General features: G+C 53.0%; 5 protein-coding genes across 12 annotated transcripts; 3 read left to right on the top strand and 2 right to left on the bottom strand.

Moving 5' to 3' along the window:
• Fam110d (family with sequence similarity 110 member D) lies at window positions 1-3255 on the top strand. Its single transcript, XM_020158698.2, has 2 exons — window positions 1-105; window positions 2081-3255. The coding sequence occupies exon 2, from the start codon at window positions 2175-2177 to the stop codon at window positions 2985-2987; it is 813 nt and encodes a 270-aa protein (XP_020014287.1). The 5' UTR covers window positions 1-105; window positions 2081-2174; the 3' UTR covers window positions 2988-3255.
• A 1061-nt stretch (window positions 3256-4316) lies between these two features.
• C7H1orf232 (chromosome 7 C1orf232 homolog) lies at window positions 4317-8283 on the bottom strand. The gene is made up of 4 exons (XM_074077970.1): window positions 7536-8283; window positions 6249-6332; window positions 6042-6139; window positions 4317-4671 (listed from the first exon to the last, which is right to left on the bottom strand). Exons 1-4 carry the CDS (start codon window positions 7740-7742, stop codon window positions 4374-4376), a joined length of 687 nt encoding a protein of 228 aa, XP_073934071.1. The 5' UTR covers window positions 7743-8283; the 3' UTR covers window positions 4317-4373.
• An 812-nt stretch (window positions 8284-9095) lies between these two features.
• Window positions 9096-10047, top strand: Znf593 (zinc finger protein 593). Its single transcript, XM_020158749.2, has 3 exons — window positions 9096-9390; window positions 9613-9675; window positions 9769-10047. The coding sequence occupies exons 1-3, from the start codon at window positions 9191-9193 to the stop codon at window positions 9908-9910; spliced, it is 405 nt and encodes a 134-aa protein (XP_020014338.1). The 5' UTR covers window positions 9096-9190; the 3' UTR covers window positions 9911-10047.
• A 53-nt stretch (window positions 10048-10100) lies between these two features.
• Window positions 10101-11092, bottom strand: Znf593os (ZNF593 opposite strand). The gene is made up of 2 exons (XM_074080931.1): window positions 10769-11092; window positions 10101-10497 (listed from the first exon to the last, which is right to left on the bottom strand). Exons 1-2 carry the CDS (start codon window positions 10811-10813, stop codon window positions 10348-10350), a joined length of 195 nt encoding a protein of 64 aa, XP_073937032.1. The 5' UTR covers window positions 10814-11092; the 3' UTR covers window positions 10101-10347.
• A 1726-nt stretch (window positions 11093-12818) lies between these two features.
• Cnksr1 (connector enhancer of kinase suppressor of Ras 1) lies at window positions 12819-24563 on the top strand. Of its 8 annotated transcripts, none has more exons than XM_074080926.1 (21): window positions 12819-14980; window positions 17416-17573; window positions 17690-17856; window positions 18386-18470; window positions 18897-18938; window positions 19023-19127; window positions 19293-19352; window positions 19466-19534; window positions 19931-20032; window positions 20120-20181; window positions 20256-20329; window positions 20466-20572; window positions 20648-20678; window positions 20985-21157; window positions 22242-22315; window positions 22482-22553; window positions 22821-22894; window positions 23046-23107; window positions 23196-23298; window positions 23374-23555; window positions 23915-24563. In XM_074080926.1, exons 1-21 carry the CDS (start codon window positions 14641-14643, stop codon window positions 24182-24184), a joined length of 2412 nt encoding a protein of 803 aa, XP_073937027.1. In that variant the 5' UTR covers window positions 12819-14640; the 3' UTR covers window positions 24185-24563. The 8 variants fall into 8 exon arrangements, with proteins under 8 accessions (XP_073937027.1, XP_073937028.1, XP_073937025.1 ...); XM_074080927.1 differs by having other exon boundaries at window positions 17675-17856; window positions 19293-19340; window positions 19490-19534; XM_074080924.1 differs by having other exon boundaries at window positions 17675-17856; window positions 19293-19340.
• Window positions 24564-24684: the final 121 nt, after the last annotated feature.

The raw sequence follows: 24684 nt of genomic DNA, 5'->3' as shown, positions 1-24684 counted from the left end.
GTGAGGTTTGGCTGCCACCAAAGTTACTTCTAGTCCCTGCTGTTCCTCCTACCGTCAGTCTAGACCTGACCAAGGACCCCTGCAATTCAGCCTTCCCACACAAAGGTGAGTGTATCCTGAGTCCAGGGGACCCGGAGTGGGAGGGCACTTAGGAGCCCAGGGTGGGAGAGGCTGGTGCCAAGCCACTGTGTCTAGAGGCCAGCCCATGTCCAGAGCGGAAGCCTCTGACAAAGTTTGGATCACTTACTTCAGGACTGGGAGAGGGTAGGTAATGGGACAGATGGGGACAAAGACAGCTGCCAGGCTTCTAGGGTGAGTTGTCTGTGGTTGGACATCAAAGCTAGCAACAGAAAGCAGGAGGCATTAGACTATTTTGGTCCTTGTGTTTAGAGACTTTTTATAGCCTCCCTACCCAGGGTTGGGGAGAGGAGGAGGGGACATCAGGTCAGACAAGCTCAGTGCCCTCCTGGGACCTTGGAATTTGACCCACTGCTCAGAACAGTCCCTGGGAGAAGGGGGGAGGACACTACCAGGCTGTCCTCGCTGTCTGGGTTCCAGTCACCCACTGTCTCTGGCCAGACTTACCACACACACAATATACAAGGGGATACTGGGGGGAGGGAGGAGGCAAGCTGCACAAGTTGGGGGTGAGGTTGGCAGGTTCTCTAAGGGCCTCCATGGGGGCCCCTCTTTACCCCCATCCTTGACCAGTCTGTTCTTTGTTGCTTCCAGATCCGAGGTCCCCTCAGTCCCCAGCACCAATGTGTCTCAGCTGAATGGGGATTGAGGAAGTTGGGGGACAGGGGTGTGGTGGGGGTATGCTAAGCCATGTGGGTGGCCCATTCTGTTAACTGCCCAGGAAACTGTCAGCTCTTGATTTACAGCCCTTCCTGTCCCTTTCCCTAACACAAGGGCTGTGGAGGAGAAGAAGGGTTAGAGGTCTCAGGATGAGAAGGGGTCAGGGACCCTGAGGGCAGATTTCAGGGCATGCAGGTTATAGGGAAGAGTCAGTGGGAGGAACGTTTTAGTGAGGCCAGGGGCTCATACTTGGTTTTCTAGTAGCAGAGGCAAAATACCAGATTGAGTTGGGCACTAGTGGCTCAAACCTGTAATCCTAGCTACTCAGGAGGCAGAAATCAAGAGGTTCGAAGCCAGCACAAGCAAATAGTTCATGAGACCCTATCTCGAAAAAACCCTTTACAAAAAAAAGGGATGGTAGAGTGGCTTAAAAAGTACGTCCTCAGTTCAAACTCCAGTACTGGAAAAAAAAAAAAAAGAGAGAGAGAGAGAAAAGTTTTGATAGGCAAGTGAGAGATCTGATCCAATTGGAATTAGATGTAGCAGCAAGGCAAGAGCCTGGGTTCCAGCCAGGTTCCCAACTCTCAGAAGGACCTGAACAAGCCCCCTCCTCTCTCTCTAAGCCAGTTTCCTGGCCTAGGAAATGGAAGTATAGGGGTGGGACAAGGTGATGTTTACAGTTAGGTTTTCTGGAATCCTCTTGGCAGAGGCACAGAGTGGCTGGCAGTAGCTGGCTGACATGACCTGGAGACCACCTCCCTCTCTTTCCTGGATGGCCCTGCTGGGCCTGGGCAGGGCAGTTGGCTGCAGTTACTGGAGGCTCCTACCCTGTGGTTATGTCCATGACCTTGATGCTTGGAGTGGGAAGGGTGGGCCCTACTGGAGCCAGCCTGTGGCTGGGGAGCCTCCTTGTCTTGGGTTTAAAGCTGCTGGGTTGGGAAGAGGTATTTTTTCCGGTCAAGGCCACTTTCGGGAATTGGCTGGGCCAACCCCATTTCCCTTTCTAAGTGTCCTACTTGCCCATATCTGCTTGCATGGCCCTGTGGCCAAGTTGGGGTACCCTCAAAGGGGTACATGTTTCTGGGTAGCCAGACAGCCCCCACCCAATGCCTCTGAAGGACAGGGAAGGGGGTGGCCTGAAACTCTGCTCCCTGAAGGAAGGCTGGACTGACTTGGATGGGGTTGGAGTGGAGGGTTAACTCACCCTATACCCAGAAACCCCTACAGGAGTGGGACAGTGACATCACCTACCCTCTCTTTGACTATTCCTCTCTCCTTGTAGGCCCTAGGAGGTTCCAGTCAATTGTTCTTGGGTCCTCGGCTAACTGGGTATCTCCAGGGGCTTATGGGGCACTGTCCTGCCTATCTCTGCTAAGATGCTTCTGTCCTCTCCCTCCACCCTCTCTGGGGGACGGACCCCTAGCGCTGTGGAGAGGTTGGAGGCAGATAAAGCCAAGTATGTCAAGACCCACCAGGTGATAGTGAGGCGCCAGGAGCCAGCCCTACGCGGGGGACCCGGACCGCTCACCCCGCACCCCTGCAATGAGCTAGGTCTCCCTGCCTCACCCAGGACGCCCGGACCCGCCCGTCGGGGCAGCGGCAGGCGGCAGCCAAGGCCCGACTCGCTCATCTTCTACCGCCAGAAGCGGGACTGCAAGGCTTCGGTGAACAAGGAGAACGCCAAGGGCCAGGGGCTGGTACGGCGCCTCTTCCTGGGCGCCCCTCGGGACGCTGCCCCGAGCAGCCCGGACCCCACAGAGCGACCCGCAGCTCCTGGGAGTTGGGCTGCGCCCCAAGATGCCCCAGAGGCCGCAAGAAAGAGGGCGCTGTGCCCCACGTGCTCGCTGCCCCTGTCGGAGAAGGAGCGCTTCTTTAACTACTGCGGCCTAGAGCGCGCGCTGGTGGAGGTGCTGGGCGCCGAGCGCTTCTCCCCGCAGAGCTGGGGCACTGACGCCAGCCCCCAGACCGGAACTTCGCTGCCGCCGGGCTCCGGGGACACCAGCGACTGGACATCCAGCGACGGGGGCGCTGGCGCCCGGGACTGTGCAGCTGGCGGCGGCTCGGAGGCGGCGGGATCCACGCGGGACGGGCGGCCCACGGTGTCCGTGGTGGAGCGCAATGCGCGTGTCATCCAGTGGTTGTATGGCTGCCAGCGCGCCCGCGCCCCGCCGCGGGAGTCCGAGGTGTGACCACCGCCACTGCGAAGGCGGCTCCCCGGGAGAGAGTTCCGGAGCGCGGGGCTGGCTCCGTGCACCGGCTCGGCGCCTTTGGGCCAGCCCTTCCCTGGATCTTGGTGTTTCTCATCTGAACCTTCGGGAGGTGGAACAAAATGAACCAGGCTCAGGCCAGACGGAAGGGACCAGAGCGGGACTGTGGCACCTGTTAAAGGCCGGGTCTGAGGAGTGGTGGCTGGGGTGGGAGAAGACAGCAAGCCTACTGAATAAAGCTGAAACGTTACTTAAATGAGTCGTGAGTTTAGTGGGCAGATGTTGAAGGGGGCGAGCAGGTTTGAGTGGGTTTTGGAGTGTGGATTCTAGGCTGGCAACACTTAACCTCTCTGGACCAAAGCTACAACCCTCAGTTTTGAAAGGGGGAAAGGAAAGCAGATAATAAAAACATTTTGAAATAGTTGTAAACCTGCCAGGCAAAGGGCCTGGAATATAGAAAGTGCTTAATAAACAATAGCTGCTTTGAATAACACTATTGCGGGTCGTCTCGGCCTATGACCAGAGGGTCGATCCAGACTAGAACTGGTAGCTGGGAGTAACTGGAAGGCCTGGGAAGGGATCTGCCCCAGAAATATGGGGTCCATAGACCCCTAAATGGAGCCTATTCCCGGAGATTTGCTGCCCCTTGTGGTCACTAGGAAGGCCATGGGCCCTTCTAAAATCTAAAGTTGATGGCACTAACAAACTTCAAACTAGGATTTTGCCAACCAGAAACTTCACAACTTGCTACTGTCTCGCTTTCCTTCAAGGACACACAGGTCGCCTATTTTGCTCACAGTTTCCACCTCTAAGCCTTTGTTCATTTTCCTCCCTTAGCCCGGTTACACTCCCCATTTTCAACACCCATCCCAAGATCACCTAATGTTCTTCTTCAGGAAACCGGAATCCCCTAGTCGGCCTCACCTCCTCTGAGCTCCTATGTGCCACCCTGTTTTTATGCTTCAATTGGTCACCTTGCATGGGTCCCGCTGGAAGTGAGTTCTCCCGTTAGTACAGGAGCTGCACACATAGTAGAGGCACAGACGTTTGTTGAATTAAATACGGCTGGACAGGGCGATGGAGCCTGTTCTCTGGGGCTACTCCGCTTCCCAAAAACTTGTACCTTAAACCTAACACCATCCACGCTGACACCTGAGCTCTCTGGTCATCCACCCTCCCCCATACGTTTGTTGGGGAAGGAGATGAGGATCCCTCCAGCTAGTCCCCACCTGATGTCGCCCATCCAAAAGTGGCTTTCCCTATTGTCCAGACAAAACACACGGTTACACGAGGGAGTCAGTCGGGCCGGGGTATTTTATGGGGGGTGGAGGGGGTTGAGGAGGATTGCGCGCCAGTTCTGCTGGACGACTAGTCACCCTTGGGCGCGGCCTTCACCTTCATCTCCGCCAGTTTGTGGGTGAGGAAACCCCACTTGAAGCCGGCCGCTAGATCCGTCTCTCGCGGCCCGGGACACTCGGCTGGTTCCTCCAAGGGCTCGTCTCCGGGCTCGGGGTCCGCTTTCCGTGTGGGATCGGCGCCGCGCAGCAGGGACGCCGCGGCCGCCTGCTGCTGCTGCCACCTGCTGGCGAACGCGTCCCAGAATCCCGGCCCGCGCGGCTCCGCCTCCGCCGCCGCCGCCTGAGAGGGTGGCCGCGCTGCCAGCGGACTGCGGGAGATGGGGGGGAGGTCAGCAAGCTGGCCCGGGTTCCAGAGAGAGAGACAATGGACAGGAGGTCAGGACAAGGGACAAGCAGTGGGGCTGCAGGAGTCAGAGAGAGGTCAGGATGTGCAGGCAAGGGAAGGGCTCAGAGGCACTAGGAAAGAAGGCCGGAGTGGGACTGGGTCAGGGGATTCAGTGAAATGTCTGGGAAGAGGTGATCAGGATCCCTGAGGAGAGAACAGGGCCGGGAGTTTTGAGAGTGGACGCTGAGGGGGTGGGAGAAGGCCAGAGCAGGAAAACGAGTCACCAACAATGGGAAGCTGGGGCGGACCCTGGCGGGGGAGCCCAGAGTGCAAAGCAGAGGAGTGGGACCCCAGGCGTGTTGGGTTTGTTTAGACCACACGAGGGAAACCCTAGGGAAAAGAGGCGGAGCTGGGAAAAGATTGAGGGAAAGGGGAACTAGGAATACTGGAGAAAGATGGGGGAGAAAAATCCTAGATCAGAAGTTTAGGAGTGAGGCTTGATAGACCCCAGATGGGGTGGAGGTGGGGGATGGCAGGCAAGGAGGAGCGATGCAGGTTGAAGTAGAAGCCTCAAATCTGGAATAATCCTTAGAGGACTAAGACTGGGAGGGAGAGAGGATGAGTATGGAGAGGAAGACAGCCCTGATGCAGGAGAGATAGGGGGTGGGAGAAGAGTGACTCTAGCTTAGAATTGTGTGTGTGTGTGTGTGTGTGTGTGTGTGTGTACTGGAGGAAAGGGCAGATGGACAGAGGGAATGTGTGCCAGAGATAGAGCCTGGAGGGAGTCTGAGGCCCTGGGTCTGACGCCTTAACTCAGCATCAAAGACCTAAAACAGTGGTTCCCAAACTGCTGTGCTTCCAGGTCCTCTGGGATCCCCACCACACTAGTGGATCTGAATCTCTGAAGGAAGGATTTGTATTGGTCACAAACTCCTTTGGAGAGTGAGACTTTAAGACAATATGTGGGAACCATTATTCTGGGCCACCCTCTGGTGCAAACTCCTGAAGGTCCTCTCCTCTGCTGCAGGATTCTAGGGAGATGGCCCCTCCCCAGTGAATGGGGAGAAACAGCCCATAAATACCTCACAGTGAGTGGGGCACTGACTTCAAACCCTAGTACTGCAAAACATAGAACTCCTCCAGGGCCTCACTCCCAATAGCTGGTAAATTTCCCTGAGATCTAATCTCATCTCCTAGATAAGCCTGCTGCATCCTGCTAAGAGAAACAGCCAAGGGCTGTCCCTCCCCAGTTATCCATGGTTAGAAAGACAGATGAACAGAGCAAAAGGAACTAACATGGCAGAAGAGGGACCCCAACCCCCTTCCAGCACCAACCCCTAAGTACACGCATACTGGTCAACACAGGGCTCCTGTGGCAGCAGTTTGTCTTCATCTTCTTTGTTAAACAGAGATGACATTGTCAGCCAGCCTTTCACACCAACCCCTTGAACCTAGGAGGGATGGGCTGGGAGTCAGGGAAGGACTGGGCACAGTCTCCAAGGACTCCAAGGCAGCCTCTGCTGGGCTCCCCAGGGTTAGGGTGAAGAAAGGAGAACTTACCCTGCGGGCCAGTTGTGACATGGGGTTGAAGGCTTCCTCCATGGGTTCTGCAGTCTCAGACTCCACTAAGGCTGGGCTCTCCCTCTGGGACAAAAGACCCAGAGAAGTGGAACCTCCCTCCCCCATTGCTAGCCTGGTACACACAGACCAGGCACCCAGAGCCCACAGGACTACACAGCTATACACCTCATCCTCCACAAGGGCTCATAGAAATGCATACTGGTACATCTCTACACAAAGCCACCAGTTACATACACACCTGTATAGTAAATCCCTGCAAATACCCTTGAGCACACAAAACTGCCCACTCAGACACATCTAGACACTCAAAAACATGTGGACAAAGGTGAATGCCGACAGAGACACATGTGTACATGATCATGCCTCCACATGGCTACAGCTTTTCACCTGTAGATGTGCTATAAGGCACTTATACAAGAACACTCATAGACCTGTGAATGTATACAACTGCACAAAGGCCCTCCACCCACGCAGACACACCCACCCACCATACAAACAAGCACCTGCAAATGCCTGCACTTGAAACCAAAAATATCTAGATCAAGTTCACAGATGCACATACACCTTCACAGGGAATTCCTCATGGACTCCAAACCCAGCAGCTACCCACAGACACTTCCACACAAGCCCAGTTTGGGACACAGCCTGTCTAGACATTCACTTATTCACACCCACCTACACCAACAGAGCAAGTTCCTGCTCCTGCCACATCTATTTATGTGACTGCCACTTATCTCAACTTCTAGACATAAGATTGTTCCCAGTTCCAAAGCCTTTTTTTCCTTTGAAGTCAGAAAAAACAAAACAAAACAAAAACCATGGTCTAAGTATGGCTTTGATGCAATACAGCCACAGTGACATGCAGCGTGCAAGTGCCACTCCCCCTAACCTCCAGTAAATGGGGACTCACTACTTCTCCAAGCCACCCATCCCACTTCTGCTCAGCTCTGCCCATTAGAAAGTTGTGCCAAGCTAAGTGGACCCATGTGGCTACTGCCCACCAGTCCTAGAATAATCTGCTCCATGTGGCAGCCCTTGAGGTTCAGAGACAGTGGCCACTCCTCCTGTCTTCTATTCTTCCCAAGTCTTCTATTCTTCCTCAGTTTTCTTGACTGACTGGTTCTCCTATCCTGCGCCATGCTGTCTGCTGTTTCTGAATATGCCCACAGCTTCTGCACGAATGAATCTACCTTTTACCCTCTTTGTACCTCTCACTCCTGCTGTCCCTCTGCCCATGCCCTCCAGGCAAGCATGGAGGGTACCCACCTTCTCTGCCAGATCTTCCTCAGATTCCCCACTCAGGGTCTGTAGCACTTTAGACTTGTAGGTTTTCCAGAAGGCCTGGTTCATGGCTGCAGGGGAAAGGGGCCTGGCACCTAGGCACTGAAGGTGGTGGCTCAGTGGGCACCAGCAGCTCTGGCTCCAGGTAGTTGGTGGGGCCAAGAGCCTGTCCCAGAGATCAGGTGACTTCATTAAAGATGCACTAACCTCCTCAGCTGGCACAGTGCTGAGCTGGCAGGTGAACCTGATCCAAAGAGAACACTCATAGACCTGTGAGTCTGAGTGGGGGAAGGTATGTGCCACCTTAGCCACTTGTCTTGACCCAGATTGGACAAGAATAATGAAGACATCTCATTATGGAGAGGCCACCTTGCCTTGGAATTCTTGAGGTTGTCCATCTCTTAGAATGACTGCAGAGAAGTTCTCTTCCATTCACAAAGTCTTTGGGTCTAAGACCCACACTAGTGCCCCCTTGGGACTGTAGCCATACCAGCTCTGCCCTCAGCAAGGTGCCTCCCTGTGTCCCCACCCAGCCTCTGTGTGGAGTGGAAAGTCCCCCAAGTCCCAAGTTGGCACCTTGGGCTTACATTTCACTGCTTTGTCTGGCCTGGAAACTTATTCCTCTCCCCAGGGATGCATGTGCCTGTCTCCTTGTTTCCTGGCAACAGGTTCCAAAGAGCTGGAGTTCCTGAATTATTGCTGAGTTTCTTTAGCCCTGTCCAGAGGAGTTGGCTCTGGTTGCCTGTGAGGCACCAGACCCAATGAATGAGACAACACCAACCCTATCCTGAGCACAACACATCTAATTCCCTTTCCTTTTCCTTCCAGCCCTTCCCTGGACGTACAGGCTCAAAAAAGAAGGCAGAGATGGGGGTCTTTCTATGAATACCTCTTCTTCTTGCAAAAGGAGTCGATCTCTTTGGGAAAGAATTCCATGCACACAGCATGGATTTGACTGGCGGTCCAGGGAGGGCGAAGACCCAGGGGACTACCTGGGAAGCTTTTTTTTCTGTGTGGTACTGGGGTTTGAATTCAGCCTCATGCTTGCTAGGTAGGTGCTCTACCATTTCAGCCACTCCACCAGCCCTTTTTTTGTGTTGGGTATTTTGAGATAGCGTCTCACAAACCCGGCTGGCCTTGAACTGCGATCCTCCTGATCTCTGTCTCCCAAGTAACTAGGATTACAGGCATGAACCACCGGTACCTAGAGAGAAGGGGGCTCAGTATTAGGGACTGGAGGTATCTCAGGAAGCCCTGTTGGGGCGGGGATTCCAAACTTACTCTCATTCCTATATTAATTTATTCGTGTCACAAACATAGTGCCTTCCAAAGATGCTTGCAGCATCTTATTTCCACTGCAGAGTTTAAGGTGTGCGAATCGGGAAGGGAAAATGAGGTCGCTTTGGGACCGGCAACAGAAATGGCCCTGATGCCCCGGGGTTCCCCAGCGACGCGTAGGCTCCGTGATCAAGCTTCATCGGGCCGTCGCCTGGGGGCGCTCGAACCGCCGGGCTGCGAGCAACGTCATCAGAGGTGGTCCGGCTCCGCCCCCGGGCGTTATCGTGACGTCATCCAGCGGTTCGGAAGCACAGGCCCGCGTGGTTCCCTCTAGTCGGTCTTTAGCCCTGCTGTCACTGGCCATGGCTCGCTCTCGCCGGACAGGCGCGCACCGAGCGCACTCCTTAGCCCGCCAGATGAAGGCTAAGCGGCGACGGCCGGATCTGGATGAAATTCACCGCGAGCTGCGGCCGCAGGGTCCCGCGAGGCCCAAGCCGGACCCGGAAGCCGAACCCGACCCTGACCTGCCAGGGGGCGGTCTGCATCGCTGTCTGGCCTGCGCGTGAGTCCAACCCAGGGCGGAAGAGGGTCTGTTGTGCTGGCCCGGGATTTTGAGGTCCAAACCACAGGCCGTGCAGTGTCTCCTGTCTTGGGACCTGTGAGTCATCCCGCCTCCCATCCCTTCAGGCAGGGAGCCAGGCGTCGGGGAATGTGCTAGGGTCAGGGAGGTAGGCGTACCTGAGAGGTATCAATTCCTCACTCTTCTCACCTCTCATTCCTGCAGAAGATACTTCATCGACTCCGCCAACCTGAAGACCCATTTCCGATCCAAAGATCACAAGAAAAGGTATGAGAAGTAAGAAGAGTGTTGGTAGATGGGGACCCGATAGGCAGGGCTTGCACCTGGTCAGTTCCCAACTCCTATTCTTCTTTCTCCCAGGCTGAAGCAGTTGACCATCGAGCCCTACAGTCAGGAAGAGGCAGAGAGGGCAGCGGGCATGGGCTCCTATATGCCGCCCAAGCGACTGGCAATGCCCACAGAAGTGTCCACTGAGGGCCCTAAGATGGACACGTCTACCTGACATGGCCTGAGGATGCAGGGCAGAGGAGCTGCCCATGGACAGTGGTGCAAGGACTAGGCTGGGAGAGAGTCTGTCAACCTGTCTGGGCCCTGACCTCTTTTGGGTGCCTTCCCCCCAATAAAGGAACTGGACAAAGAGGGCTTATGGCTTAACTTCTAGGCCAATTCCACAAACTCTGGCCTATCAGGATTTCTCTGCTACTTTCTTTGTACAGGGGCAGGGTGTCTCCTCTTTACTTGGGTCAGCTTTGGTACCCGTATCTCTGCCTTCCTTCTGGGTCCTAACATCTGAGCTAGAACCCAGGTGCAGTGTTGAATTGGGGAAGTAGGATCAGGTCTAGTGCATCCTGCTCCCAATGAGGGGAGGGACTGGATCCCCAGAAAAGAAGAGAGTTTGTGAGATTGCAGTCACCTACCTCAGGTGAGAGGCTGTCTGCCTCATTGTGGGGCCTGTGGCGGCTGCCGCTGACCCACCATCTTCCATACAGCATAGCAGGAGCCACTCAGCCCAAGGACAGCAAGCAGTGCAGCCACAACTCCAGGCAGTGGACTCCGGGGCTCTGTCTTCAGCTCGCCAGCCACCTGCATCTTGGAGGTGAACAGGGTGTACCTGAAGGGTCAGTTGAGACTTCTAGGCAGGAAGGAGCTAAGAAGACAAAACTGGGAGAAGGAGACATGGATTCCATTGCTGCCCCAGGGAGATTCCACCCCAATCACTCTCGCTTCACTGCCTTTCTGGGCCCTGGCTAGTCAGGCGGCAGGGAATGTGACAACCTGATTGTTGGGGGGTGTTAACATATTCATGGTAGGAGGAGGAAGAGGTCAGTAGTGCCAGAAACCAACAATTAGGGGTACTTACCTGTAGCACCCGGAAGTAACCAGGAGTCAGGCGTCGAAATCTCATGGTGGGGGGTACTGGTCTTCCAGGTGGCCTATGAGGTGGGAGCAGACATGAATCCTAGTGGTGTTCATGTACCAAGAAGAAGATAGCGGGAGGCAGGAGGCGGGGCAGCTGGATCTTTAAATCTGGTCCCTTCCCCCACTGCCTGCCATTCTGCCAACCATAGGAGCAGCTGTCAGGAGAGATCAACATCAGGCCCGAGCAGCACCTCCCCCATCCACTAGGGAGGCCAGACCAGGCCCTGTAGGCAGGAGAGCACTTGGCTGGCAGTGCTCAGAAGCCCCAGGCATGGACCAGGTACTGGGTGGGCCTCCAGTCCTGGTCTGGGCCCTGCCCCTATCTTAGATGGTTGGATGCAACCAATGAGCATTAGGTAAAGGAGAAGCAGGTGCCTATTAGCCTCCCTCTCGAAAGCAGCATATCTTTTCCCCTTGATTTCTACGAAATCAACCATTTCTACCTTCAGGGTAGGCACACTCATCTTTTTTTCCCCAAGATGGAGTTCCTGTAGGGACCTCCCTACACTGAGATTGGGGACAATGAAAAAGATACCCTGCATATACCAATTAAGCTGTCCCTGATATGGTTAAAAAAAAAAAAAGGAAAAAAGTAAACTGCTAGTCTTTGTTCTAAGCAATTTCCATGTATTGCTTGGCATTGTAATAGAATGGAAAAAACAATGCAATTTGCAAAATTGTATGTAGACTATCTGCATATAAAAAAAAATAGAAGAATACACAGAAAAATTAGCAGAGGCCCTCACTGGAATATGACACATCCTCCTTTGATTTAATAACCCACTGTTGCCTTGACATATGTAGAACTTCTATGTTCATAAAACCCTTTAAAATAGAAACTCATTTATTGTGCCCCTAACTGCCTAGCCCTATCAGGTGCTGGGGCATGGAGTAAAGAGACCATTGTAGTTATTAGGTTCCCAGTCCCCTTTAGGTGAGTGAGTGGCAGGCAGTTTGTATTGGTTTCTCTCTATGTATGCGAGTGGGATTGCAGGGAGAGTGGGGCTGACTGGGTTCTCCCTCTGTATCCTGCGCCAACTCAGAAGAGGCACTTAATGAAATAAGGATGGTGGAGACAGATCTGTGTCTACCAAACACTGATAAAGGTTCTATTAGAGTTTATTGGGTTTCTCCAGAGTGCCTTGGGGAAGCTATGGAGACATAAAAATGGTAAAGGAGGGTGCAGCACAGGTTATTGAAGGGACACAGACAATACAAGGTATGCAGACCTGAGGCAAAGGATGAAGCCAGAGAGGTGAAGTGATTGTCACAAATTTGGAGCCTATTAATTCACAAGAGAGGCAAGGTCTGGAGAGCTGGAGTCTGTCCGCCTTGAAGGAAGCAGCTGCCAATCCTCTCTTGGCTATTCGGTGTTCAGTGTGAAGGTAGAATGGGCTCATCAGAGCTAGGCAAGTCCTAGAGAAGCTGGAGATCTCAATTTGTATGTGAAATTTTAAATGCTGACAGTTAACACACACTTACACTACTTGGGCCATCCATGGGTCCATTCAAATTCAGTCTGAGTGTCTGTTACAGGTAAGATAGTAACAGGGCTTGAAGGTCAAGTGTTGGAATGCAGGGAGAGATCACAATGTAGGTGACACAGAGGGGCAGGTTTTAAGAAGGCCTCACAACCCTCCGCCCCCAAAATTAAAGCAGTAGTAACTCAGAAGTACCCCAGATTATAGGTTTCAAAGTACTCACAGCTCTACCATCTAGCTGTTCTGCTGTTAGGAAGAAACAGAGTCAGGGAGGTGTAGAAGTTGGGCTCAGTCACACTGTAATTGAGTGTGGAACTGAGTCCATCTGATTCCAAAGGCCTGGGAGTCCCCTGGCCTGAAATAATAAGATAATGATGATGATGACAACGATCAATACTTAATATGTGCCAGACATTTTTCTAAGATGAAGGCTTTTGGACTGGAGGTGTGGTTCAAGAGGTAGATCACCTGCCTAGCAAGTTGAGTTCCAACTCCAGTACCACCAAAAAACAACAACAAAAAAGATGAAGCCTCTTAACCTGGGATTCAGAACTCAGAGGATTCATAAACTTAGATGGGAAAAAATATCTTTATTTTCTATATAGTTGGAAGTAGTTCATTACCTTTGGCTTTGTCAAAAATAGAAATCACATGCCAGGCACGGGTGCTCACTCCTGTAATCCTACCTGCTCAGGAGGGCAAGGTCAGGAGGATTTCGGTTCAAAGCCTGCTCACTCCTGTAATCCCACCTGCTCAGGAGGGCAAGGTCAGGAGGATTTCGGTTCAAAGCCAGCCCCAGGCAAATAGTTCATGAGTCCTATCTCAAAAAAAAAAGGCTGGCAGAGTGATTCAAGCAAAAGAGTGCCTACTTAGCAAGCATGAGGCCTTGAGTTCAAACCCCAATGCTGCCAAAAAAAAAAAAAAATAGAAATTGCAGATGTTTTTGTATCACATTGTAGTTATTGCAAATACTGAGATGACTTATTCTCATAACTTTCAAAATCATGGTATTTAGTACTGTTAAGCAGCACCTGATGGTACTCACTATTTCAGATCCTCCTGTGATGCAGCTGCCTTTGGTTGGATAGCTCTGCCTAACAGAGCTTGAATGACCAAACGGTGATGACCTGTTCTCACTTCTGTATTCCTTATCTTCAGTTGTTTGCTGATGTGAGAAGTGGGCTGAGGGTATAGCTCAGTGGTAGAGTGCCTGTCTAGCATGTGTGAAGCCCTGGGTTCCTTCCCCAGAACCAGAAAAAGAAAAAGTGTTAGGGGAAAGAGATAAGAAAATTAAGAGCCCCTCCCCAGCTTAATGTCTTATTAAAGCTGAGCAACAATGTCCCGAAGCCTTTAAAAAAGGAAAATTTAACTTTACTTTGCCAGTCTTGTTAATGTTAAGAAACATATTTGTAGCTGGGCATCAGTAGTTTACACCTGTAATCCTAGCTACTTGGGAAGCTGAGATTGGGAGGATTGAGGTTTGAGGTCAGTCCCAACAAATAGTTTGTTAGATCCCATCTCAAAATAACCAGAGCAAAATGGACTGGAGGTATTTTTCAAGCAATAGAGCACCTGCTTCGCAAACATGAAGCCCTGAGTTCAAACCCCAATCCCACTAACAAAGGAAATACTTGTGTTTTTAGACATATTAGGACAACAATTTTTCTCCATGTAATCTTAAGCACTCTGTTTTATGCTTTTTTGGGGGGTGGGTGGTACTGGGGTTTGAACTCTCGTGCTTGCTAGGCAGGCAGTCTACCACTTGAGCCATGTGCTCAGCCTGTTTTATGATTTTATTTTTTCCCCCCAGTACTGGAGTCTGAACTCAGGTTCTACACTTTGAGCCACTCCATCTGTCCTTTTTTTGTGATGGATTTTTTCAAGATAGGGTCTCATAAAGTATTTCTCTGGGCTGACTTCAAACCTCCATCCTCCTGATCTCTGCCTCCTGAGAAGCTAGGATTACAGGCATGAGCCACCGGTGCCTGGGGCGGCGGGGAGTGGGTTATGATTTTCAGAGCATTATATTCCAGCTGACCCAATGACGTGTGCCTGTAGTGCATAGCACCTGCTACTTATGAGGCTGAAGCAGGAGGCTCACTGGACCCACGAGTTGGAGACCAGCTTTGGCAATATACCAAGACCCAATTTCAAAAATAAAAAGCCTTATTCTGAGAAAAGGTTCAAAAACCTCACCAAACTGCTAAAGGATGCAAAATAAGAGGGGGCTAAAAAAACCAGTCCTAAAGGTTTTAGGGCTACTAGCTTAGATACCCTAACAAGCCGCTCTGAAGCAGGGACTGTTTATGTTCCTTTTACAGACCCGGAACTGATGCACAAGGGGTTAGGGTCAGTCCCAGGCCACTCAGCTAGTGAGAGCTGTCACATGCACTCAGGGGCCTGGGCCCCTCTTCCCAGAGCTTTGCTACTGCGCTTACAGCTCTCGCAGTGGCCCCAGGATGCCCGAGGGCCGGGACGGGAGGTGGACAGGAGGCGGGCCAATGACAGTCGGAGAGCCTCACCTGGGCGGCCACGTGGGCCCAGGTATGCAGCGGCCCCGCCCCGACCCCGCCCGCCCCGGCCTGGGCTTTGGGAGCGGAAATTCCTGTGCCGGCGGGACGCGGCGGGCGGAGCTGGGCATGGAGCCGGTAGAGACCTGGCACCCCCGGAAGGTGGCAGCTTGGCTGAGAGGTGGGTGGGGTCGGGACAGAGGTGGGCTCGAGGGGGGCTAATGTCCCGTCGGCAGAAGGTCACGACAGGAAAAGGAAAAAGAATCTGCGGAGTCTGCTAGTCAACAAGTATTTATAGAGCGACTACGTACCAGGTACTGTGCTAGGCTGAGGGACAGACCGGATAACCTCAGAGGACCCAAGGAACCAGAAAGGGGTCTTCCATCACCTCTGCGTCCCAAGAGGCCGCCAAGCTGGTTAATGAAAACAGAAGGGAGTCCCCTCCCGCCCACGCCCCCTTTATCTCCTTCATCTTCCCTGTGCCCCAGGGCCCAGTGGGTTGTTTTTTTCCGAAGCAGAAACTGATGTGCAGATGCAGGAAATGATTTGCTCTGTCTTGGAACAGAGTTTGCTCTGGTGTCATTTTCCCCTCTCCAGCCTGAGGCTCCCAGTGACAGAAAGAAGCCACAGCCAGTCTAAAGAGTGACACGCCCCCCCTGCGGGGAGGGCGGACTTCTATCTGAGGGGAGATGCTCCCTAGGCCCAGTGAGCCCTAGACAGCCAGAAGACACGAACTATTTACAGAGACAGAGGGCTTTCTGTGGGTGCAGATCAGGGTAGGGAGGCCGGTCAGGACATCCCTCCAAGGGTGATGCCAGGCCTGGGGTGGCTCAGGGTGAGCAGTCCCAGTAGGAGCTGGAGTCAGACTCCCAGACTAGGCTCCAGGCCAGCGTCACCCCTCACCAACTCTGACCACAGGTCTCAGTTTCTCCGTCCAAGAAGTGGACACAATGAGATGCTGGTAACAATGTCAGGGTTGCTGGGAGGAAGGGAGGCAGCCCAACACATTCAGTGTGAAAAGGCGCTCCCAGGCCCATAGTCAGGGAATGACAGGTCCATGAACACCCAGGCCAGTACTCTTAAGGGTCATACAGTCCCCAGTGAGCAGCCTGGCTTGGAATTCGAGGAACTCCTCCAAAGAGTGAGCAAGCTACTGAAACTCCCCCTGTGTCAGTTTTCCCATCTTTTTAACAGGGATGACAAAAGTCCCCACCTCCTCCTAGAACTGCAGCAAAGATCCAATATGTCAACATATGGAAAAGCCCTTACAACTTTTATTTCTGAGTGTCTGCTTTGTGCCAGGCAAAGACAGGTTTACAGACGAATGGTTATTTAAGGCCTGCTCTTTGAACAGCCTGTGATAAGTGGGAGATCAGTGTTCAAGCGCTGGGGTGTGTGGAGGCTCAGGGGGCAATGGGAGCAAGGAAAGAGGCCCCCGGGCCAACCTCGGGAGTGGTGGAAAGCTTTTTGGAAGGAGTTAGATGAAAAAGGGCAATGGAGTTGCTGGAAGAGCAGTGCAGGCAACAGGAATAGCACATACAGGGACCCTGAGGCAGAAGAACATTCCAGAAGCTTGGAGGAATTGGTGCTTGGGATCGGAAGTGTTGAGTTTGGAGGGCTGTGCTGGGGTGCTACAAAGGCAGGAGGCAGCAACATGCTCACGCCGGGCCTTACAGGTCATGGTAGACAGCCTGGCAATGATAATACAATAGGTGTTATTGCTAGACAGTGGACCAAGGGCTTGACACAGATCATGTCATCTAATATGAATGGTCAGAAGGTAGGTACTTTAGTTGTCCCCATTTTACAGGAGAAGAAGCTGATTCAAGTGCTAGCCTACCCTCGGGTCTCCCAGACTCCAAAACCCTTCACATACCCTTCATACCGCTAGTTCTCAGCCTTAAGGGAACATCACAGTCACCAGCAGGATTTGTCAAAACACAAACTTCTGTGTTGGGTGTGGTGGTGTACTCAGGAGGTGGAGGCAGGAGGTCAGCCTGGGCTGCATAGCAAGTTCAAGACCAGCCTGAGCTACATAGTGAGACCCTGTCTCAAGAAACCAAAAACACAAACTGTAAGGCTCCAGCCTTGGGTGTCTATTTCATCAATTGTGGAGTGAGGCCCGGGCATCTCCAACAAATTACCCAGTGAGCTGCTGCTGGTCAGGAGAACACTTTTATTTATTTATTTATTTTCAGGCAGGGTCTCCCTGTGTAGCCCAGGCTGGCCTCAAACTTGAGCTCCTCCCACCTCAGCCTCTGCTGGGATTATAGATGTGTACTACCACACCTAGCTCCTAGGAACTATTCTTTTTTGTGGGGGAGGGTAAACTACTTTTTTAGAGCTATTGCCCTCTACAGTCCTCAATTTAGTGGCTTAGCTGTGAAATGGGCAAAGCCCTTCTCCCTTATTTTTTTTGGTGGTACCAGGGTTTGAACTTCAGGGCCTTGTGCTAACCAGACAGATGCTGTACACTTGAGCCACAATTGCAGCCCAGCAAAGCCCATTTTCGTCTATCATTAGTTAAGAGTGAAGAATTGGCCCAAAAGGTTATTACACCTCTGTTTTCCTTGCACTGACTCCTGCTATCTCTCCAGGACTCGATGACTCCCTACAGGACTACCCCTTTGAGGACTGGGAGCTGTCTGGCAAGTATCTACTCCAGCTCTGTCCCCACAGCCTCGAGGCTCTGACTGTGTGGCCTCTGGGCCATCAGGAGCTCATTCTGGACGGGGTGGAACAACTCTGGGCCCTGGTAAGTGAATGCTGGCTGCACTGGCTGCAGCATCCACAGCCTGGGGGTTGTCTACATGGGATGGTTGCTGCTGGGCAGTGACCCACCCTCTTCTGATGCAGAGCTCTGGGCTACAGACAGAGAATCTACAGAGGCTGACGGAGAGGCTTCTGGAGGAGACCCAGGCCTTCAAGAGCTTAGTCCAGGGCCACCTGGGGGACTGTGTGGAGACCCCTGCCGATGTTCTCAGTGCGGCTGTGGAGCTACTGTGTGAGGCCCGTGCCCTCCTTTTCTGGCTCAATAGGTGATTCAGATTATGGCTATGGTGAGGGGACCCTTCCCATCCTTGGCTTCCTCCAGGCCTGGGAGAGAAAAGACAGAGCCTGGCTCTTGATCAGATATGGCAGAGCAGGTCAAAGAGTCTGTCTGGGACACTGGGCTACCTAGTTCCCACCCCACCCTGAACCTTGTAATCTGTCTTATCAACAGCCATTCAGTAGAGAGCTTTCCCGCCCCTTCACTGGCTGCTGCTTGTCTACAAGTCCCACCTCAAATGTCACTTCCTCTGGAAAGCCTTCCCTGTTATTCATTCTCAGAGCTCATTCACAACACTCATTACAGTTGAAGATAAATCATTATTGATATAACTATTTAATGTATGTCTCCCCAGTGCTAAACACATAGCAGGCGCATGACAAAAAGTTCTGTGCTGAACTCCTTACAATACCATCATCTCCTTTACTCCAAAGCAAAACCCATCAGGGCAGGAATTGTCTGAGTCTCAGGTGAGAAATTGGCTCTGACACAGTCCCTGAACCATCTTTCCCTGCCAGGTACCTCTTCTCTCACTTAAATGACTTCTCCACCTGCCAGGAGATCGGGTTGTTATGTGGGGAGCTGAGCCAGGTCTTGCAGGAGGTAGGAGCACAAGGGCTAGGCTTGGCCAATGCCCCTAAGCTTTTTATAACCTGTGAATCAGACCGGGATCGTGTGAGGGCTAGGGCAAGCGGGTGAGCCTACGCAGAAGGAGAGGAGGCCCTGTCTCTGGGTATAGGGCTACAGGGGCATGGGGTCTCACTGGTAACAGAAGCTCAGAAAGTTTGACTGTCAGAAGCAGGTGGCAGGGAAGGCCATGTGTGGCAATTTCTGAAGGCCTGGTGTTAGAGGGATAAGACCTTGGGGTTGAAACTGAGACCCTATCCTTCTAGGCAGGGGGCCAGTGTAAGATAAATGGGGTGGGATGGCAGGAACTCCTCACCCTTACCCCATACCCTCAGAAGATGGCAGCACCCCACTCCCAGCACTCACTCAAAATAGGCTCTTGCTTTTTCATTCTGCTTCCAGGACTGCTCAGAGGCTGAGAAAGAGAGCAAAGTCCTGAGGATCGTGAGTCGGGGAGGAGCTGTGTGAAAGGGAAGGGGTGTGGGTGGATGGGGCTCAGCCAGACGACAACCTGCTCCTCTCCCCCAGTGCAGCCATGTGGCTGGGATTTGCCACAACATCCTGAGCTGCAGCCCACAGGAGCTGCTGGAGCAGAAGGCCGTGCTAGAGAAGGTGCAGCTGGATGATCCTTCGGTGAGTCTGAACCCTTGCCTCTCTCCTGACCCCTTGGCAGCCTTGTCTGGGCCCTGAACGATCCTATACTACTAGCTGGGAGCCTACTTTGTATAGTTGATTACACGGAAGCCCAGAGGACCTCTGCCCCCAAGCCTTCAGTGAGTATAGCTTCTGCCTCTGCAGGGCCTGGAAATCCACACCACCAGCAACTGCCTGCACTTCGTGTCCCAAGTAGGCACCCAGGTGACAGCCCCACACCCTTCTCAGACACTCACCCCTGAGCCTTCTCACGGGTTAGCAGAGCCAGCTCTGGGCCCTGGGAGAGCTCACTCTCTTGGCTCCATTCCTTATACTAGGTGCCCCCTGACTCCCAACTGCAGATCCTGCCTGGAGATGAGGTTGTCCAGATCAATGAGCAGGTGGTGGTGAGTGAGGGGGAGAGGGATATGGTGGAGGGGAGGGGAATACTACTGAGTGGAATCCACAGTTGGTGGGTTGAAGGTATCTAAAGGTTCTGCCCCTTGGGAAGACCAGGGCTGTGGGAGCTGCCTTCCATGAGATGAGCCAGCTCGGGTAGGTCAGAACCTGAATATACTTCTCAGCTGCCCACCACCCAGGCCCTCTCACCTGCCTCTGCAGAGCCAAGGTGAAGGGGATCATGGAGGCTCCTTGGAGGCAGTGTGGGGGGAGGTAGATCAGGAAGCTCAGAGAGAGCTCCGAATTCCAGGGCAGGAGTTGTTGGGCTGCTTCAGAGTCTCCTGCCCAGCTTGATGCCAGCCCAGCGTCTCTGCCCTGCCCCTGCCCCTATCCCTATCCCCTAGGTGGGCTGGCCCCACAAGAATGTGGTGAGGGAACTGCTGCGGGAGCCAGCTGGAGTCAGCTTAGTGCTAAAGAAGATCCCAGAGCCAGAGCCCCCCAAACAGGTACCTGCCTCCCACCCCATGCTCACCTGCTTTCACACCCTTCTTGTCAGCTCCATCACCCATCACTCATCTTCCTCTTGTTCTCAGATGTTCCTGGACTGCCCACACCTGGGAACCCAATCACTGGCTGTAGCCCCACTGTCTACCAGGTAACAGGCTCTGCCCTGGGTGTATCTTTTCGGGGGGAAGTTGGGCTTATCTTAACTCCCCTTGTTCTCCCCAGGGACCCATCTGAAACTGTCTTTGCCTTTGATCTCACTTCAAACCCAAGTCCTGCACCCAGCCATACCTGGACAGGTAGTTTCAATGACTCACCAGGTAGCTGAGACCTAGCAAGGCATCCACGTGCCTGCCTCTGACCCTCCATCCTGACACTCCCCCCAGCCTGAGACTGGGAGTATGGACTTCCCCCTTTCTCCTCCCTCCCCGACAGACTCTAGCTCCCCTGATCCTGAACATCTGTCCAGTCCCCCTGCATCTCCAGCCACATTCCCAGCAGGAATAGCAGAGCCTCCAGGGTCCCCAGGACACCCTGACAAGGTAAGCTCAAGCTCAGAAGCAGGGGTATGGCCTCTGAACCTAGATCCTTCTCTGACCTCTCTATGATCCTTTCAGAATCCTGTCCTTGGTCAGAAGAAATCAAAAGGTATGAGTGCCCCTGACCTGGTGGGGTCCCCCATAGGAGGAACACTTAAAAATCTAGGATGCTAGGCAGGACTATCCTCACACACTTCCCACACAGCCTCTCCTGGAAACAAACTGCTCACAAACAGCTCGGTTTCCTCATCTCTAAAATGGCAAGGTTACTTCAGCTCAGAGATGGCCCCTGTAATAGTCTGAGCCCAGAGTGTGGGGTCAGACATCTCTTTTGGGGATGCTCATGGAGGGGGCCAGGGAGCAGGTTTGGGGAACATTGGCAGCCCCTCACCAATTACACTGTACTGTGCTACAGGCGTGGCGACAAGGCTGAGCCGCAGGCGGGTGTCATGTCGGGAGCTGGGCCGTCCGGACTGTGATGGCTGGCTCCTACTGCGCAAGGCACCTGGCGGCTTCATGGGTCCACGTTGGCGCCGCTGCTGGTTTGTGCTCAAGAGACACACACTCTACTGGTACCGCCAGCCCCAGGTGAGACCACGTACACAACTGCACAGGTCACAATTCTTACCTCCATCCCATCTGCCATCGCAGGTGGGCCCTAGACCTTCCCAGGCCCCAATATCCCCAATAACTGTAAAATGGAGATGGCTCTTTGGAGAGAAATGAGTTTATACATGTGTAAAAGAAGGTTGAAGGAGGCTGGAGGAATAACTCAGTGGTAGGTATGTCCTTAGCAGTCACAAGGTCCTAGGTTAGAGCTCCCACATCCCCCCCAAAAAAAGAAAAGAAAAAGAAGTTTAGAGAAGATATCATAGGAGGTGTAGTGAAAATCACTTTTATTCTTCCCAGCTCTCCTTCCTCTCCTGATATTCTGTCCATCCTGGTGATGGACCACTGAGTCATTTGTTCGTTTGACAAACATTCAGGTGCCTACTGGACCCAGCTCCAGACTAGACTCTGGAGACACAAGAAGGAATTGGACAGTTCCTGCCCCTCCAGAACTTATAGGCTAGCAGGGCAGAGAGATGAGTACATATTCAAGGACAATATGGGGAACATGGCTAAGAGGAAGGAAAAGTCCAGGAGATGTGTAGGAGCCCAGCAAGGTTTCTACTCCATTCTGGAGAATACAGAGCTTCTCTGAGAAACCAATATCTGGAAGATGATCAGATGAAAGGGGGAGCCAGGGAGTGGCTCAAGTGGTAAAGAACTTGCTTAACAAGTGCAAGGCTTTGAGTTCAAACCCCAGTACTAGCAAACAAATTTAAATTTAAATTTAAAAAAAATGATGAAGGGGGAAGAAAACCAGGAAAGGCCAGGAAAGGTCAATGTGTTCGGTGGCATGAAGTAGCTTCATTATGTCTACTGAAGGAATACAGATATAAGCAGGGTCCTTTTGGCTGTTTCTCTGGATATCTTTGCTCCTCTTTTCTGGTTCAGAGGTGCCCCTTGGCCCTACCTCCTGCCCTGAGCCCCAGAAACTGAGGGGCTTGTGGTTAGAGCCCAAGAAACATCCTCTCCCTTCCATTGCCCTCAGAAGGCTGAGGGGTAACTAAGGAGCTGACCTAGGTGGTACTAGGTCTGCAATCACCCTCTTGCTGTGATCCCTCAGGATGAAAAGGCTGAAGGCCTCATCAATGTCTCCAACTATAGTCTGGAAAGTGGACATGATCAGAAGAAAAAATAGTTAAGTTTTGGGGGGTGACTTGGGGGTGGGTAGAGGAAGGGAGAGGGAAGGGGGCAGTAATGGCAGGTGCATGGCAGGTAGCTGGTACTCCTGGTCCAGCCTCCCTGGGTTCTGGCTGGGCACACCCAGGAAGATGATGAGTGACACTCCTCTGCCCCCTGGCAGTGTGTTCCAGCTCACTCACGATGTGTACAAGCCCTTCATCTTCGCAGCTGATACCCTGTCTGATCTGAGCATGTGAGTGCCTCCTCCCTGCCCTGCTTTCACATAGCTCCCAGCCCTGTGAGTGTGTGGGAGCCTGGATTCACATCCCAACCCTCTGTTAGTGATTGGTCAAGGTGCTCATTTCTCGAAGCCTCGGTATCATCATCTGTAAAATGGACATAGAAGAGTTCTTACTTCTTTGAGTTGCTCTGAGAATTGAATGAGATGTGGGTTAAAAGGCCCTGGCAAGTGGGGCCTCAGTGAGTAGAAACTCCCTGAGACCCATTTGCTCCTCCACAGGTGGGTGCGTCACCTCATTACCTGCATTTCTAAGTACCAATCTCAAGGCCAAGCCCCCTCAGCCCGAGAGGAAGGTGGGTACCTCACAGGGGTGGGCGGAGGAGTCTGGATCTCACTGAGCCTCTGCCTTTTGTGGGATGGGGGTTGGAACTCAGATCCCCTAGCCCACTCGCTGTGTTCCCAAACCCTATTGTTTCCCTAACCGCTCCTCCCCACCCGTCCCAGACTGCTACAGTGAGACCGAAGCAGAAGACCCTGATGATGAAGCTGGGTCCTGCTCAGCCTCAGTAAGTAGGGGGCTGCTTCGGGGTAGAAGGTGAGGGGTAGGACATGGGGCTCAGGCTAAAGCCCTCCTTGACTTCTGCCCTGATTCAGCCCAGCCCGGCTCAAGCCTGGAGTCCACTCCATGGAGACATGTCACCTGTACCCTCCCCGATGCAGCAGCACAGCCCACAGACCTCCTTTGGCGCTCCGGCAGGTGCTGAGCTGGGAGCTGGGCACTGGGCTGGTGGCTTGGGTGGGCACATCCTCACCCTGCTCCCTGCTTCCACAGACAGCAGTGAAGGGACACTGGAAGGAATGGTTCAGGGGCTGAGGCAGGGTGGCGTATCCCTCCTGGGCCAGCCACAACTCCTGACCCACGAACAGTGGCGGAGCTCTTTCATGAGGCGCAATCGAGACCCCCACCTCAACGAGCGAGTACATCGTGTGCGGGCACTGCAGAGCACACTCAAGGTCAGCTGGGGGCACTGGGGTAGGCAAGACATGAGGCTTCAGGTTTCAGCCCCTGGCTCCCAGCTCCACCTGGGTTCCAGATTGCAGACTGACCTCAGCGCCCTGGGGCCTGGCTCTCTGACTCTGGGGCTCAGCTCTGGGCTTATGCTTAGCACTTGACATTGGACTTAGTTCTGATCTCCATGCTTCAGTCTGGGCTCAGTAGTGAACTAGTCCAAGTACTAGATTCTGAGCTGGGATTTGAAGTTCACCCAGGCTCATGTGAAGTGGCCTGGTCCTGGTACAGGACTCCAGAGTTGGCTCTGGGCTCTGCTCCACTCCTTGTGATCATGGCTCTTTATGCCCTGCTCCCCTCACAGGCAAAGCTTCAGGAATTGCAGGCCCTGGAGGAAGTGCTGGATGACCCGGAGCTGACTGGAGAGAAGTTTCGGCGTTGGAAGGAACAGAACCAGGAGCTATACTCAGAGGGCCTAGGGGCCTGGGGAGTGGTTCAGGCTGAGGGCAGCTCCCCAGTCCTGCCCTCTGATTCCATAGAACAGTCCCCACAACCCCTGCCCTTGGACCCCGAGGAGCCCTCCCATCAATGCCCCTTGACCCCAGAGAACAACCTCCCACCTCCTGACCTCTGATCCTGGCCTGTACCCTAGCTCCTGACCTCTGTATCTGAGGACTATCTCGTCCTCAGTCTCTGACATGTCTAAAATAGCACATCTCTGCTTCTCTTCAAGGCTGGAAGTACTGATAGTCCATGGTTGCACCCCAAGCTGACCCTCTGCCTGGGCTTCTACAGTTTCTGCTCCCATCTTAGTTGGAGTGAGACAAAGTGAGCTTTGTGCCACCCTCCTTCCTGTGAGGAGGAAATTCTCCCACCATCCTCAGATCTTGGGGCACAGCCCACCTCCCTTAATCCCTTGGCAGTGCTCCCTTCTCCAAACCAGGTCTGGACAGGAGTTTATTCTACAGAGGAGACACTTTTCCACTGAATAAAGTTGATTTCTCTAAAATTAATCTGTGTGCCTTTACTTTAGAATTGGGAATCTGTCCCCCAGAGGGATGAAAAACTAGACTGGGGTGAATGCTGTCTGCCAGGTGCAGGTGACAAGCCTAATTCTTGGCCCCATAGACCTGG

The sequence above is a fragment of the Castor canadensis genome, chromosome 7 (genome assembly GCF_047511655.1).
Source record: "Castor canadensis chromosome 7, mCasCan1.hap1v2, whole genome shotgun sequence".
Taxonomy (NCBI): domain Eukaryota; kingdom Metazoa; phylum Chordata; class Mammalia; order Rodentia; family Castoridae; genus Castor; species Castor canadensis.
Note: the sequence above shows the minus strand (reverse complement) of the source record. Positions and strands in the feature narration are given on the sequence as shown.